We start from the raw sequence: 16,161 nt of genomic DNA, 5'->3' as shown, positions 1-16,161 counted from the left end.
TATTATTTAGATTAAAGACACTAGTTTTTCCAGTAGTTATAAGTACTACACTGAAGATCTGCAGTTACATAGCATGTTATTTAAGAAATCAGGACAACGGCTCTATTAAATGAGTAGCAGATTCAAAGAAATTGTTAATTAAAATTGACATTTTCACCCATTCACCTAAGATTTACAAAGGGGGTGATTCTTTGACGCTTATAATCTTGTTTGCCTGTAATTTTCAGGATACGATAATAGGCAAAGGAGGACCTAATTGCTTTTTAGTGATGTTCTGGATTCTGGAGCTACTTTGATCTTTAACAATCAAATACAAGGGGCATTGATCACATTGCAAATCTTACTATTTTACTTGTATCACTCCTGCCTAAACTACAGATGTAAGACACAATATGTGGGAATAACTTGCTTGGCTCTCCGAGTGCTTCCCCCCACAGTTTTCCATATAATTTTGCAATTCGTCTTACAGTTTAGCAGTAGTTTTAAGTCAACATAGCACAATTGCGTACAAGTTATCTTTCGTTAGACGATAATGTGAATGGGCTGCCCAACCAGCACCAGAGTAGAGGCAGGAAGTCGACTCGGCGAGTTCCTGTTCTCGCGGACCAATCAGCGGAGCGGGGCGGCGCTTAAATCAACTGGAGAAAGAAAATCGAGCGAACACGCAAACCATAAGCGCCATTTTGAAGAGCTTGACCTACTAAGTGTGGTAGGAAGCATTTGACTTCATTTAAAGTACATTTCAAGAGATTTTTTTGTTTTCTGAACATTAGGACCAATGTCTCGGTTCAACAATAATCGCGGTGGCATGGGGATGAACAATTTCCAACCTCGGAGAGGCGGCGGAGTAGGCGGCCCGATGCGTGGTGGATTAATGGGCAACCCAAATATGAGGAGCCATCCGTTTCAGAATCAAAACCGCAGGGGACTAAATAATAACTTCAACAGACAACCGAATCAGGGACCACCGCAGACGCCACCGAAGCAACAAAACCAGCCGATCATCCCCCCGCCAAGTCCCGGCCCAGCTCTAACAATGAAGGGCCCGATGGAGCAACAGAAAGCGACAGAAAAAGAGCAGGGAGCGATTAAACAGCAAACTCCTGCACCCCCATCTACGATTCAATCGCCCCCCGCAAAGACCAACATTACATCTCCTCAACACCAGGAAAGCAAAAACCAAGACCAGCAGCTCAAGAGCCCGATAGGAAATGCGAACGGACAACAACAAAAGCAGCCTCCACAAGCCAGCCCCAAGTCAACACCGCAGCAGCCCATTCGACCGGGCCTACAGCAGCCTCTTCGACCGGGCCCGCAACAGGGCCAGCGACCTGGTCTGCAACAAGGCCAGCGACCTGGCCTGCAACAGGGCCAGCGATCAGGACAGCAACAGGGCCCGAGATTGGGTCCACAACAGGGACAGCGATCGGGGCAGCAGCAAGGGCAGAAAACCGCTCCAATGGCGATGAAACGGGCAGATGGACAGGAGACAATGGACAATCCTGCAGCCCAGGCGGAAGGGAGCCAGGCAAAGGTTGGTTTCCCAGAATAATCATATCGTTAAATGCGCTGTTTTATTAGTCAATATATACCCTAACGCAACCGTCGACCCCGTGGGTTTTTAGGTTTCCTGCTATTCTAGCATGTTGATACTAACAGACACACACACACACAGTGGTGTAGTCGTCTAGGCTGTCCGCCATTTTGTATGAAGTCTGTAGTGACGAAACTGCGCAGTTTGTTCCGGTACATAGAAATGGTGTAGTTATCGCCTTTATGTCACGGTTAACATGTCACGACCTCTCTTCATTGTACGCAATTTTGGAAAGAAAATATCTTAATTTTAGTAATAACTCGCTCGGTCACGATGTAGGTTAGACAGAAAGTTGAATCAACGTTGATCTTATTTTCTTCTCTTCTTCACTCATGTGCGAACAATATGCAACATGTGACACAGTTATGAAGTTTTCAAACTGTTTTTGTGTTTGACAGGAGTTTAAGGCTACGCTGTCCATGTTGCTTAAACCTGGTGAGAAGAGATACACTCAACGATGCCGCCTTTTCATTGGCAACCTGCCTAACGACATAACAGAGGAAGCATTCAAGAAGCTTTTTGCAAAATATGGGGAGCCCAGCGAAGTGTTTATCAATAAAGGGAAAGGCTTTGGTTTCATCCGCTTGGTAAGATCTTTGTTTTCCAGAGGGAAATTACACACACACACACACAAATGATGAAAGTGGTTTGGGTTGATTTTACTCTGTTGCCTCTATGCAGGAGTCTCGGGCACTTGCTGAGATTGCAAAGGCAGAGTTGGATGACACTCCTATGAAAGGCAGACCACTCCGTGTGCGATTTGCCACGCACTCTGCAGCCCTCTCTGTGAAGAACCTGTCTCCATTTGTTTCTAATGAGCTCCTTGAAGAGGCCTTCTCTCAATTTGGAATGGTTGAAAGAGCGGTTGTAATTGTCGATGATCGTGGCCGTTCAACGGGCAAGGGGATTGTCGAGTTTGCGTCCAAACCAGCTGCCAGGAAGGCCCTCGATCGGTGCAGCGAGGGTGTTTTCCTTCTTACCTGGTAAGTGCAGATTTACCAACATTGATTTTGCACTATCCTGCCACACTGGATATAGTAATTGCCGTATTTTCACAACCATAAGGCGCAGTCTCAGTTATGGGTGCTATTTCTGTATTTAAAACATACATAAGGCACACCGTATTATTAGGCGCATGCTGAAACATACAGTAAAAATGACAAGGGTGAGTTTCGATACATTTATTGAACAAAATATTCATTCTTCTGCCACAAAACAATCAAAGTTTTCATCTTCTGTATCTGAATTAAAGAGCTGCACTATTTCAATGTCCAACACCCCGAATTCCTCTTCTTAATCATCTGAATCGGACTCACCGACCGGTTCCGGTTCAGCGTTGATTTTGTGAAAGCTCTTCCAATACATGAAGACGGTATCATAGCCCATGCATCTACAATCCACCCGCATATGGTGGCATAACTTGCCCGCTGCTGCCTCATAGTCTTTGTGAAGGAGTGTTTGCCTTCCGTCATCCAGCGCTCTGTCCGTTTCCATGGCAGCCGAGAACCACGGTGAACGACGACTTCTTGCGCCCCGTTGTGCGTATCGCCACCGTGCTGGTCCCTTTTTCTCCACTTTGTGGGTCAAAGGGATGTCAAAAGTCAGAGGGATCTCATCCATGTTGGTGATGTGGCTGGGCGCGGTTATCTTGTCACGGCAGTAGGTGCGGAAGATGGCCACCCTCTCCTGGTTAGGGAAGATGGCCACCCTCTCCTGGTTAGGGAAGATGGCCACCCTCTCCTGGTTAGGGTTAAGGAAGATGGCCACCCTCTCCTGGTAATCCGCAGGCAGCTGCTGCGCAACAGTTGTCCTTGCGCGTATGGAGAGATGCCACCTCCTCATAAAGCGAAAGCACTAAGATTGCTCGATTGCCATTTTCAGTCACATATTCAATGTCCTGCAGTTTAAAGTAAGCCTCATTCATACGCGTCTCTCTTGACCGGTGCCATTTTAGGGGATCCTTACACGTAGGTGTGCCGCTAATCGATTGGCGGAGCGTTTACTGTAGTGCACCCACCAAGGGCGCACAGCAGATTTTGGAACTGAGTCCACACACAAGGCGCACCATATTATAAGGTGCACCATCGATTTTTGAGAAAATCTCAGTGTTGTAGGTGCGCCGTATAGTCGTGAAAATACGGTAGGTTTCCATCTGCAGATATTTCTCGTGCCTCATTTTACTAGAGTAAGATCTGGCCTGATTCTAACCATATGTTTATCTTCTTATCATCTTTCCCTTTTTGTTTGTTCCAGTTCGCCGCGGCCTGTTGTTGTAGAGCCTTTAGAGCAATTTGATGATGAAGATGGCCTCCCAGAGAAGCTTGCACAAAAGAATCCCCGATATCAAGCGTAAGTACACATTTTGGTTGTGTCCTTTGTGGTAATGATTGTGACAATGATTTCTGTTTGCTGTTTGAAAATCGTGGGTAGTCTCATGATCAACTGACCATCTGCATCACATCACATTGCTCCCTCCTGTGATATTTTTTGGTCACATGATCAACTAAACAATCACACGAGGAAGCATTATGGGTATTTAAATAACCTGTTTATTTACTGTAGATTACTGTTACTTAACCAGTGTTCGATGACTTCTAGGGGACATTAGGACTGGCGAGTTCAGCCTGTAACTATGGGGCAATAAAGTGTTTTACGTTTTGCAGTATCATCATGAACAAACATTTAGGTGCAGCGAAAGTTCTTTGGAGTAGATGAAATGGTTAAGACAATAAATCTGCAATCTGAGCAAGGGGAGCATCTTCAGAAAGTTTCAAAATGACATTGATCAGATCGTTAAATTATTGCACTACAGCGGCGTATGCTTTCGTGACACAAGCACTCAAGTTTGTTTACAGCTTGTCACGTTTGACATGTTTTTTTGCCTTATCTGTGACGTATTGATGGTCGTTATGAATACCGATGCTTTGTTGGAAGTCTAACATGCATATTATGGTTATCTAGCGAGCGTGAGGAACCTCCCCGTTTTGCTCGCCCAGGAACTTTTGAGTTTGAATACGCTAAGCGTTGGAAGTCGCTTGACGAAATGGAGAAGCAACAGAGGCAGCAGGTGGAAAAAAACATGCAAGAAGCTCGGGAGAAGCTTGAGGCAGAGATGGAAGATGCCTACCACGAGCACCAAGCCAACTTGTTAAGACAAGGTGGGATTCTTTGGTGCTTAAGTGCAAAGTATTTGTGGTGTTGAGGGGGGTCAAACGATTCCCACTGGATTTGAAAATTTAAACCGTTGATCCAAACCACACCTAATTCTTTTTATCTGCCTTTTCACAGACCTTCTAAGACGACAGGAGGAGTTGCGGCGTATGGAGGAACTGCACAGTCAAGAAATGCAGAAGAGAAAGGAGCTGCAGTTAAGGTAAATAACTGTGTTTATTTGGCTGCTTCCATCCAGTGGTTTAGTTTGGCATGTTGTTTGCTTGGTTTTATAGAATGGAAAGGTTAATTCACGTGATCTAATTGGTACACTTGGTTCTAAGTGTATATCACAGTTGTGCTTGTTATTACTCTGACTGATAGTCTTTACAACATAAGCCAAAATGGAAATGAAGCACTTTGTAGATTGGAGGAAATCTGTTAATGGACATTAAGACAATGTCTAAACAGCACATCAACTAGAGGTACCTAGGGGTGATTTTGTCTGGAATGCTGTGTTGAACTCTGCTATACAAACCTAACACCTTCATCGATCGCCACCCCAGCTATTGCTGTTGCTGCTGCGGGGGGGTCCTGTCTGAAATTGTGTTGCCCTTCTTGGATCAGAATTGGGTTTTTTTAAGTAGTTTGTGATTTGAGATATCTGTATGTTGTCTTTTGCTGTTTTTAATGGTAAACAGACAAGAAGAAGAGCGTCGGCGACGTGAAGAGGAAATGCTTCGGAAACGGGAGATGGAAGAGCAGATGCGTCGCCAGCGTGAGGAGAACTACAGAATGGGAGGCTTTATGGACGTGAGTTGAATTTGATGAAATATGCCATAGTCTGCATATACAGTGACATGAATATTCCCTGATTTTCTGGTTATGCCTCTTATTACAGAGGGAGAGAGAAATGAGAATGAATTCAGGTGGGGCCATGGGTTTGGGTGGTAAGTGTTTTTCCTTTTCCAAAATTTGAAACTTGAATTTGCTTTATGGTTATCACATGGTGCCACATAACAGAAGCCATTTAGCTTCTCAAAACTGCTCACTCAGTTCAAACTGATGAGTGTATTGGCTTAGCTTCCAACACTACTCTATTAGCATTGTTACCATTGTTGTAAAGAATTTGCTTCATAATACATATGTCCTTTGGTGCAGCTGGTCAGAAGTTCCCAATGGGTGGACTTGGCTTTGAAGGGCAGCAAGGGATGGGATCATCTCCAGGAAACATGATGGGCAATGACATGGTAATGTATTCGACTTTTAAGGACTTCATTACTTGATAGATTTTTCAGCTGTTTTGGGTTTTTTTGGTTTTTGCCTAGCTGACCGGAAGTTACTCCCGACTCTGCCATCTTTTAACGTGGCAATTTTCTTGTTAGTGGCTCAATGGCATGCCAAGTCTCCTTTAAAAAAAGAAAAAAAGAAAAAAGCAAACATTGCCTCCAGAAACCATCAACTTGCACTAAACATTGTGTGTTTCGGACTGCGTTAGAGATTGTGGCTCAGTGTACTTGTGTCACGTACTTGGAGTGGGGTTGCAAGCCCTGTCTCATGTGAGATGGACAGGCACTCTTTCCTGGTTGGAATCAAAATGGCTGCCAGTCTTTTCCTGCTTGCCCTGTCTTTGTCTATAAATGCTCTGAATGGTGATTTTTGTGTGTTAGAACTTGATGCTGTGTATGTATATCCACTAGAGATGAGGATTAATGTTGTTTGGATGGGGGTTGCAGGGGTAGGGATGGCAGTTCAAAACTGAGAGGGCCGCATTTTGTTTCACGAGCCGTCCCGAGTCTAGTTTTTAAAAAAACTTTTGGACTGTTACTGAACAATCTTTTTCTTTTTTTTAAATTTTAGTGCATGTTGATGGTATGAGGAATAAGACCTCAGATGAGTAGAAAATTAATAATCATTTTGCAGGCATTGCCTTGAGACCTGTCTTGAAGAATACTGTTGAATGTTTTGAGCTTTGTTGTCAATTTGCTGCCATATTACATTTACATTGCAGCATTATTGCTGAGAGGACTGGCTGTGAATGAAATGAAAGCTGTAAGTTTGAACCAACATGTTGGAAGACAGCTTTTGATATCCTAAGGTTTAAAAAAAAAAAACTGTTGCTGTTCGTATTTGACTTTCCGGTCTTGGTACTTATACAAATGCGTTTGCAGATTGCTTTTACATAGGGTCCTGTTGTAAACATTCTGATTTACATATCTCTGATGAGAAGAACTTGGTGGGGCAAATGCTCCTTTTCACTCAACTGTGGTTAGAAATGTTCCCCTCCAGTGAGGGTGGTACCCATGCCTGTTCAATGCAGTCAAAATTTGACTGCATGGCATCATGTCAGCATCAATGCCATAAGCTTACTATACGTTTTACTGTGTACACCTGTTCATTGAGACAATTGGCAACTCTGGTTTCTTTGAACGTGTGTACATACATTTTATACCTCACAACTATTGAGCTATGGATAGTATGGGTTTTAATGTCCTTTGTCAGATCAGGGAAATTTAGATCACTTTTGAATTGGTCTTAAGTGTTTAATGTGAAAAGATGTTCTTAAAGCATTTGGATTTGGCACCCAAGCCTACAATTCGGAATGGTACATCTGCCAACATTTAAGGCACGTACATGTTTTCCATAACCCTTTAGGTTTGGTGGGATTGCATTTGCAACTTTGTGCCGTCAGGGTGACGTTATGTTCAAAGGTGAAACATGGTTACTTAGCTACAGGAATAGCTTTCGATCTACCTTCTTTGTCAGATGTTTTGGTCCTGTCTCATTTCGGTGTTGGCTCAATCTTTGGTTTTGCTTTCAGTGTCTCAATTGAATTGCCATGACCAACTGTGTCGGAGATGTCATGGGAAAATGACATTGTACTATAGCGCATTTATTACAAATACAATTTAAAACATTTAGACAGATGGTTTAGTCTTGTATGCTGTTTGATTAAATTCAATGTATTTCTATGCAGTTAGTTCAATTTAGTTTTGTTTTCATTTACGCTCCCTCCAGGACTTTGCTACTTGTGTTTAAGCAATCATCGCCGCATGTTCAAGCTCTATTTATTTTTAGAAATTAGATAAAGCTGTCATTCTGCAGAAAACAAGGTTCACTGATATTCTAATTTACTTGGGACTATGTGTTGCTTTCAGCAAAATGATGGAAATTAAACAAATGTCATTGAACACAACTGAGAAAAGAACAGAGCATAAATGTTGAAGGGAACTGCTATGTCCAGAATTTACAATTTTACTGATTTTCCAATTTTGATCTCCTATATATTTCAATAAAATATCCCTAGATAGAAGATAATTTTATAGCGGTAATGTACCGATGACATCACATCAAGGCATGCCTCACATTTATTATGTTTTTCGTTCCTTACGGTTTCGTTAAATCTGACTTCCGATCATGATTGTTTGAAAGTCAGTGAAATCCTGGAGGGACTGAATATTAGAGGTACACCTCTCAGCATTTCTGATGATGCTGACCAGTACTGTAAAGAACTAAGACATCTCTTGGCATGCATTGGAGACCAATACTAGGTAGGCACTTACTAATAAAAGCATTACCCTCTCTTCCTTTTCTGTATGTAACCTGTGGCACCTGTGGACCTTCATAATGGAACGAACGGTTTCTTCGGCTGCGTCTCCTGCTGGTTGTGTTCTCACAATATAACGAATCACCCCTCTTGCTGCATTTTTGCATACACTTCCATGTGGACATGGACGATGGTTGCACACTACAAACACACCCACGACCTTACATTTGTCTACTTTCCACACATTCATCTGCACAGCGCAATGAGCGCTTCTCCCAGGGGGGCCCTAGGGGAATGGGTCCTGGCAACCCTGGTTATGGTAGGGTCCGTGAAGAATTTGACGGCCCCTCTAAGAAACCTCGTTTTTAAACGCTGCTCTCCGATGCTCAGCAGCACCATTTGTACAGCTTCTTCAAAGCAAGCGTGCATCTCTTGTATTTAAGTTTATTATTGCATTTTAGCTCTACAGGTTACTTTTTATGAAAAGATTTTGTTTTTTGTGTCAATGTGGGAAAAGAGGTCATCCTCATGTAGTGCGGTAGTTAAACATTGTTTTCTAGATGTTATCCACTGTGAGTCGCCGTGATTGATAATTGTATCATTTTGCTTAACTTTCTATGGCTGTGTTTTGTGCCATGCTCAAGCATGTACTATAATAAAGAGGCATTGGTTCTATCAGGACAAACTTTTTTTCCACGCAGTTCATTGGAAAAGCAACAAAATATGCAACGAATTCATCAGTTGGTTATTTGGACCAATTCAGTTTGATACTACGAGACATTAACAGAAACGGGTTGGTGTGCTCTGTTAAACTGCCGCCTCAACATTTCCAGAAGTAAATTCAAAATGATTAGCAAAACAATTTCGCACCATTTAAGTCAATAAGTCTATAGAAGCACCTGATTTTGAGATGCATTGTTCAGGTGATTTATCTCCTTGGATGTCAAGCCTTATGAACTACAGTCACTGTTTTTAATGTATGGGCATTCTCTCTTTGTTTTTTGTTTTGGTTGTAACACTGAATGTAGTGTTCCAAAACTGCATACCATTTGGCTTCAGGAAAGCAAAGATGAGAGAAATGGACCCTTTTTTGGTGTTGGCATCTTGAAAGGCAACACGCATATATTTTGAGGCTAGTGGTTGACAACTTTAACAGGCAGTTTACTTATGCCGACTAAAAGTTAATCGTTAAGTACAGCGAACTGCATTTCCTTTGTAGTTTGCGAGTTCTGCTTTGTCAGATGATTTTATTTGGTTACCTCACTTGTACACGAATGACAGAACAGACAAACAAAATGTCTAACGTTCTATTGTAGTCTTCCAAATATAATTCCAGGACAAGAGTGTGTTCCGAGTCTTTAGTCCTAATTTCTCAGAAGATAGTGGCCACATTTGCCCGTTTGGCTTCCTCTGAGTTGTACAGACTGGTATTAGGAATGTGGCTACTGTTGTTGTAGGCTGGTATGTAAATGGTCACATTTAGTGGCCAAGCCATTTTGAGGTTAGCATAGAAGAAAACATCTGTGTTCAGGAGCCACAACACAAAATACTTTAAACCACACAACCAACTGAGATAATTGTTGGCTTGAATGATTTTAACTTGGAGCTATCCTTAACTCGGATGTGAACACAATATGGACAAACACTTATATCTTTTAGATTTTATCTGATTGGAGCCTGTGTGTTTTTATGGCCTCCTGCTCCTCTATTTGCTGCCACTTTGGAGAGTTGTGTCGAGTTTCATCACGGTGAAAATGAGTAGTATGTCTGCTCAATTTGAGTTTACTTCAACCTCATCAGAGGTGATTCCACTAAATATATAAATATCTGATGGTATTTAGATTTCGAATCCCTCTACTGCTTATTTAACTTTCCCTGAATTTGGGGTTAAGATACAAGTTACTCTTTACATTACGTGGATCAGCTGAAAGTCTTCTCCATGTCTGGTTGGTGAGGTGAGCTTTCCTTCATAAGTTTATCTTCAGCTAAACTGATATTGAATCGTCCAATTTTATTTCTGCATTTGGGTGGGGGGGGGGGGGTGCTTCACAAAGTAGTGGAATAATATTCCTTAATGCAGGTGTATATGTATATATCACAACCACACATTAGTAACATTTGTAATGGGACACTATTTAATAATATACTAAAGTTAGCTATATAATCACATTTTGCTGCAATTCTGTATACCTTTGCCTTGCTGCCTCTCTCATCTATGCCAGTAGCCCTTGTAAGGTATTTTGGCATCACCTGGATATTGACTTGCCTCTGCAAGCACTTGTCAGCATTGTGTGATAGAAGGAAGTGGGCTGTAACAAGTGTAAGTATTCTTGAATCAATTCCATCTTCATATTTTTAAAATCTGACTCATGTTTTGTTGTTTGAATGGACATTATACAGAGAAGTGAAGCAATAACCCTGGCACAAGTTGTATATAATGGATCTGTTTCAACCCCAAGAAAGCTCCTGATGGTAGCCAATATATGTGATCAGGACTAAATGGCTTTTGCTTAACTTGTGGAGTCACTTATATTATTTTCACCATAACACTTCAGTCATTGATTTAGCTTTTGGAGACGGTAAGACAAATGTAAACTCTATTTGTCTCTCGTAGCAACATGGACAAACACTGTAACATAACTGAACACATCACTTTAGCCTTAATTTCCAAATGCATCCCACGAGACTCTTCAATCTCTTTGCACTGCACATCTGAAGACAACCAATGCTGATCATTTAAAAAAAAAAAAAAATAGAAATGGATGTGGTGGACTTTGAATCTCCATTGTGACGTGTGTTTATGTATACTTTTTCTTTAACAGGTTTGACCAGCTTTAATGTTTAAACAATGTGGAGGTGTTTGTTGCCGTATAGCATGGACTCCTCAGCAAAGAAGTATAAACACAAGACATGCAAATGGTTTAGGATTTATATTGGAACATGTAAAGAATTGACAAATGCATTTAAATTATTGCCATCAGAAAAAGGGTGTCATCCATGAGGCGTTTATGTATAGTTGATCTCTGCAAATCTAGCCTTGTAGTACTCCTTATATGGACTAGAACTTGTATGAAAATGGTAAGCGCCAAACTCTTAGTCCTTCCATTATAATCTTCAGTCATAATTTTTAATTTCTACAATAAATCAGAATATCTAAAATCGCAGCACTGCCAGTATGTAGACTTCTGTGCAGCAGTGCTTTTTTAGAATGCCACATATCCTTGGATAACTATCATGTAAAACTGCAATTCAGGTGTAAAATGCTTTTACCCTCATTTAACCCGCTGAACAGTCAGTGGACCAGTAAATTAATTCTCATCAAATTTTAAGAAAACCTTTACGAGTGATAAATACCAATTGTCACACTAAAAGAGTGTCATTGTTTTAGTAAATTGATTGTGACACAGTTGAACTCAACATCTAAATCGATTTCTCATTAATTGGCAAATGTAAATTCTAAATTTGGCGATTTTATGTCCGTTTGTTGGTGTTGTGTACATTTTTTTTTTGCTTTTGACAGGTTTGGCCATCTTTTGTAAGCGTAGGACAATCTTATGGAACTTTCCACAAAATTGAAGCCAGCAGCTTCTTTTGGATGAACCAGGAAGAAAAACCCCCTCTTATTTATCACTGAGTAGTAAAATGGAAACACAACGGTAACATTTCTTTTGATGTGTGTGTGCTGGTCTGTAGATGAAGAAAAGGAATTCCCTTTGCTTCAGTACATGGATATTATTTGCATATTGAAAGTGCATAATATCCAAAATAAAAGATAATACAAAATATAAAACTTAAAGAACATTAGTTGCCAGTTTGTAACACTGACATAGTGTTTCAAATAAAGTTCCCTCTTTAAGAAGGGAAAAATTGTCAACTTTGACATTAGTTTTACTCGTGCATATTGGGAGAAGTGAAGCTTCGAGAACCGTAGTCATGTGTCAGCTTTTTAAAAAGTGGAAATAGACAACTTTGCACATCTCCAGATTGTGGCATTTAACTCAAAAAGACACAATTGGCAAGTTTAGTGGCTTTGCTACTGTACTATCAATAAGACTTCTAGTAGAGCCTAAATTGATACTATCGCAAGCCCCCCCCAATCTAAATACATTTAGTTATTTCTTTGTCAGCATCAGCCTGTTTAAAAGTAACCACATCATTAGTCATAAGCAACTACAGCCCGGGGGAGTTGGGAGTTCCAACATGGGAGCAACACCATTTCACCATATTCATTGAGAAGGTGATGTTGTAGTTGTATGCCATCTTTCCAAAATCTGCTCAAACCTAGTAATGATAGATATATGGTCACTTCCCTTACTAGTTTTGTCCTTGAATTGTCATTTAAGATGTAATTTTCTCGACAATTATCCAAATGTGTTGTGTTGGTCATTCTCCAATGATGTCACTAATCACCAAATTATGAGTGGCTTAGGCGTTATCCCAGAAAGTTGTCTATTTCCTCTTTGAAGACAAGAATTTAAAACCTCCAATATATTCTGCACCTTTTTTGGTAAAATCTTTTACACATAGGTGAGGGTAGAAGCTGCGCTTTTAGGCCTGGCCAACCCGTTGGACACAAAACTACTTCAGGCAACCAGTCTCATGCGGCGGACAGTTAAAGGGAGAGTGGTGTGCTGTGACTGATGCTTGTCTATATGTTTTATGTGATTGGATAAATGAGATGCGTTAGCTGCTGTGAGCCAGCCTGTCACAGACAGGCTGCCCCAGTCGACAGTAAAGGCTCGTCTCTGCAGTTGGGTTACATTGACGATGAGTAGTTCTGCAGAAGTCAGTGGACAGTAAAGCCTGGACTTGTTTGCACAGCAGCCAGAGGTATGCTTACACAGATCAGCTAAACAAGTAAGGTAAGTGTTCCATCCATGTTTATAATACAAGATGCACAATTATATTCCTTAACTTGACTCCTCCCTCTGTCCTTTCTTATACCATGTTGTTCCTCACAGCAATGTTTACAGGGCTTCTGGCATCACACTTCAAAAAAGTGGCATCACAGTGCAGATATTTCTTTATTTATCTTTTTGTGTGAATGTTGGCAATAATCCATGCAGTGTCTGTGTGTTTGGTTGTAGCACTTTGGCCTGTCGGTGTGGATGTGCAAAAGGAACTTCGTTAAGTCGGGCGGTCACTGGTTCTACAGTTTTTCCTCGCGATATGGAAAGTTTTACACTTTTAATGACTGCAGGTGTTGTGAGGTTTCATGACATGGTAAAGCAAAACGGACCGTCGAGTGACCCGATGCCGCAAATGTGTGTTCACATCTGAGCGCACTGGGAATAGGACTGGGGAAAGGTAGTTTTTGGCAACCCAAGTTTCATTGGAGAATTTAGATGAACTGATATAAACAGGTTGGTTAATACTAGTTTGGGTTTAAAAATGAACAAGACACTATTTTCAATACTTAATGGGGTTTTTTTTTCTTGTGAGAAAGCATCAGATGCCCATGTCAAAGAATAGTGGAATGCTCATCTTAGCAACTTAGCTCATATAGTCAAAATAAAATGATTCATGACTGCTGTAAAATGCAAAACACTTGTTCTGCTATATTTGTTTATCATTGATGGGTTGGACAGTTGGCAGTGTTTTCTGCTTTTCATTCAATGTGCAATGAGGTCCAGAAGTCATTACGTTAACCAACTGTCCAGAATGTAATTCTTTAGAGGATCGTTATATTCTGAAGAAGGGGTTTTAGCACACGTGGGGATACAGCTCACTGGTTAAATGACTCAACAGCTTGTCTTTGCTATGGACTCTCGAGAAAAACTGGATAAACTGGCACTTATGTGTTCCTATGTACAACTTCTGGATTGTGTTCAGTGCCACCTACTGATCATTTGCAGCTGTTTGTGCAGTAGTGTGTCTAAAGAAGACATATTTTTTTGTCTCTTTTTCCCTATGCAAATATTTAGTGGGCTTTAAAAAGAACATAAATCAAATATAAGAGGATTAAAACAGCATTTACTTGCTCATGACTACCAGCGTGTTAATATCAAACATGGGTAAAGATGTCCTGTTTGGAGGAGTCTACACCGCTTTCCCCTGTTTTGCTACTGCTTGAAAGTTCCAGCGGTGTGACAGGGAAACTTTGTGACCTACTTCTGGGTTTTCACATTTGTCATACATTTGAAGCAACGCTGAAGTTTACTACTTGTACTTCATCTGAAATAAGATTCAAGAAATACACACTACATGAACTGTAACACTTAAGTGGGCAACATTTGTACTAAAGTCACATAGATACAGAAGAACCTTGTTTCACATGTTAACAATCTGACCTTTAACCTCAGGAGGACTCCTTATGGTGACAAGTCACTATTCCCTTGGAATCGACGATCTAGCGATCAGAATAACCTGACATACTTAATGCCGCCGTGACCCTTATTTCCATTATGTTGTGCAAGCCTTGTGACGCATACAAAAATGATATATTTATTTTAAAAGCAAGCAATCAGTACACTAGAAAGGATAAAAGCAACACTGTGCATTTGCTCTAGAGTTGGTCTGATATCTCTTCTTCCTCTACCTTTTTGTTTTTTCCTGTTTCCTGTCAAACCAGTGACCAGTCAACCATTTTGGAAAAGTAGTGAAGTAACAGTCATGGCAGTTTTCTTTTTGCTTCTCTTGTGTACAATTTGTCTCCTATGGTGATGTCCCCTATCTAGGGCTTATCATGAACTCTACCTGACCTCATTAGAGGTGTTCAGTCAGTGCCATAATCGCTCCAGCTCTGGAGGCTGTCCAGCAGCACCTGTCTGCACTGTGAGCCAAAATAGCAGCATATTTGCATTATATATTCTTTAAAATCTCCATCTGTCCTGTCGGAGTGTGATGCCAGAATAACCCTTTTGGCCTCTCATGGCCTTCATTATAAGGGCACTGCCCAATGTTTGTCAGGCTGCGCAAGTCCTGTACATAATCATGGAGCGGCTTTCTGGATTCCCCCTTTTTAGTAAGACCTTTTGATTCATCTGTATGAAGTCCAGTTTCATGTGGCATAATATAATAATTGCCTTCTTGGAGGGTTGCAATAGATTTGAACTTTGTTTCCATGAGCTTCTCATCCAATCCACAGTTTAAAAACCCAACTACATGGAGCCTAAGCCTTTAAAACCTATAACTATCACACATTTCACACAACCCATATGTACACATTACAACACATCCATCTTTGTATTGCCGTTTAATTTAAGACACCAAAAACCCTCATTCACAAAGTGTGTTTAACACACAACACAAACAAATGAAGGATGGAAATCTCACTAGTTACCTTGTGATGAAACAGTAAAGCTACTGACGCTGATAGGTTCTCTGCCAGCCTCTCATTATCTCTCTCTCACCACAGGGACCAGTTGAAGCGGGGTGAGGGTCCATAGCATTGAACAATGGTAAGATCAATGGGAGGCGTTTCAAATAGAATGTGTTAATTTTCCCTAATATTTGTGATGCCAGCATTAAATTAATGTAAGATACAGTATTTCTGTTTGACCTGTTCAGTCCTTTAAACAGCCCTTATCAGTACCGGTAGCAGAACTTGTCGTGTATGGCATTAAAGACTCATACATGTTTTTACGTCAGTATTTATGACGTGAGTGTCTTGTTTTTGTATTTTTGGTTGTTTTTTGCAGGTAAAATGGAAGATTGTTCTCAAAGTGCCAGAGAGGTTTGCCGGAGATTCAGCAACCTCGTGGTGAGGCCAAGGTAATTAAATATTATCAAAGGGAATGTTCAACTGATAAAGGATAATTTTGATCAGTGTTGTTCTCTTGGTTGCAGGAGAGGATGCAGTGCAGGCAGGTGTCAAGCAGAGTCCAGAGGTGGCAGATTTGGGGGTTTAAATAAATTTTATATACCAAAA

General features: G+C 40.9%; 1 protein-coding gene across 2 annotated transcripts; it reads left to right on the top strand.

Moving 5' to 3' along the window:
* The first annotated feature begins 640 nt into the window (after positions 1-640).
* Positions 641-16,161, top strand: sfpq (splicing factor proline/glutamine-rich). Of its 2 annotated transcripts, none has more exons than XM_011608843.2 (12): positions 641-1,534; positions 1,993-2,181; positions 2,276-2,577; positions 3,848-3,943; positions 4,556-4,752; positions 4,883-4,967; positions 5,446-5,557; positions 5,646-5,694; positions 5,906-5,994; positions 15,649-15,691; positions 15,932-16,004; positions 16,080-16,161. In XM_011608843.2, the coding sequence occupies exons 1-10, from the start codon at positions 779-781 to the stop codon at positions 15,667-15,669; spliced, it is 1,896 nt and encodes a 631-aa protein (XP_011607145.1). In that variant the 5' UTR covers positions 641-778; the 3' UTR covers positions 15,670-15,691; positions 15,932-16,004; positions 16,080-16,161. The 2 variants fall into 2 exon arrangements, with proteins under 2 accessions (XP_011607145.1, XP_029701016.1); XM_029845156.1 differs by having other exon boundaries at positions 8,550-15,691.

Source organism: Takifugu rubripes, chromosome 12 (genome assembly GCF_901000725.2).
Source record: "Takifugu rubripes chromosome 12, fTakRub1.2, whole genome shotgun sequence".
NCBI lineage: Eukaryota > Metazoa > Chordata > Actinopteri > Tetraodontiformes > Tetraodontidae > Takifugu > Takifugu rubripes.
The sequence above is the reverse complement of the archived record's forward strand: the minus strand, read 5'-3'. Positions and strand labels throughout refer to the sequence as shown.

Bases quoted from the DNA above. Each gene is read 5' to 3' on its own strand.
- sfpq (XM_029845156.1), top strand. From the start codon at position 779: ATGTCTCGGTTCAACAATAATCGCGGTGGCATGGGGATGAACAATTTC. The intron at 2,182-2,275 runs GTAAGATCTTTG...GCCTCTATGCAG, and splicing joins GCTTTGGTTTCATCCGCTTG to GAGTCTCGGGCACTTGCTGA. The intron at 5,558-5,645 runs GTGAGTTGAATT...CTCTTATTACAG, and splicing joins GAATGGGAGGCTTTATGGAC to AGGGAGAGAGAAATGAGAAT.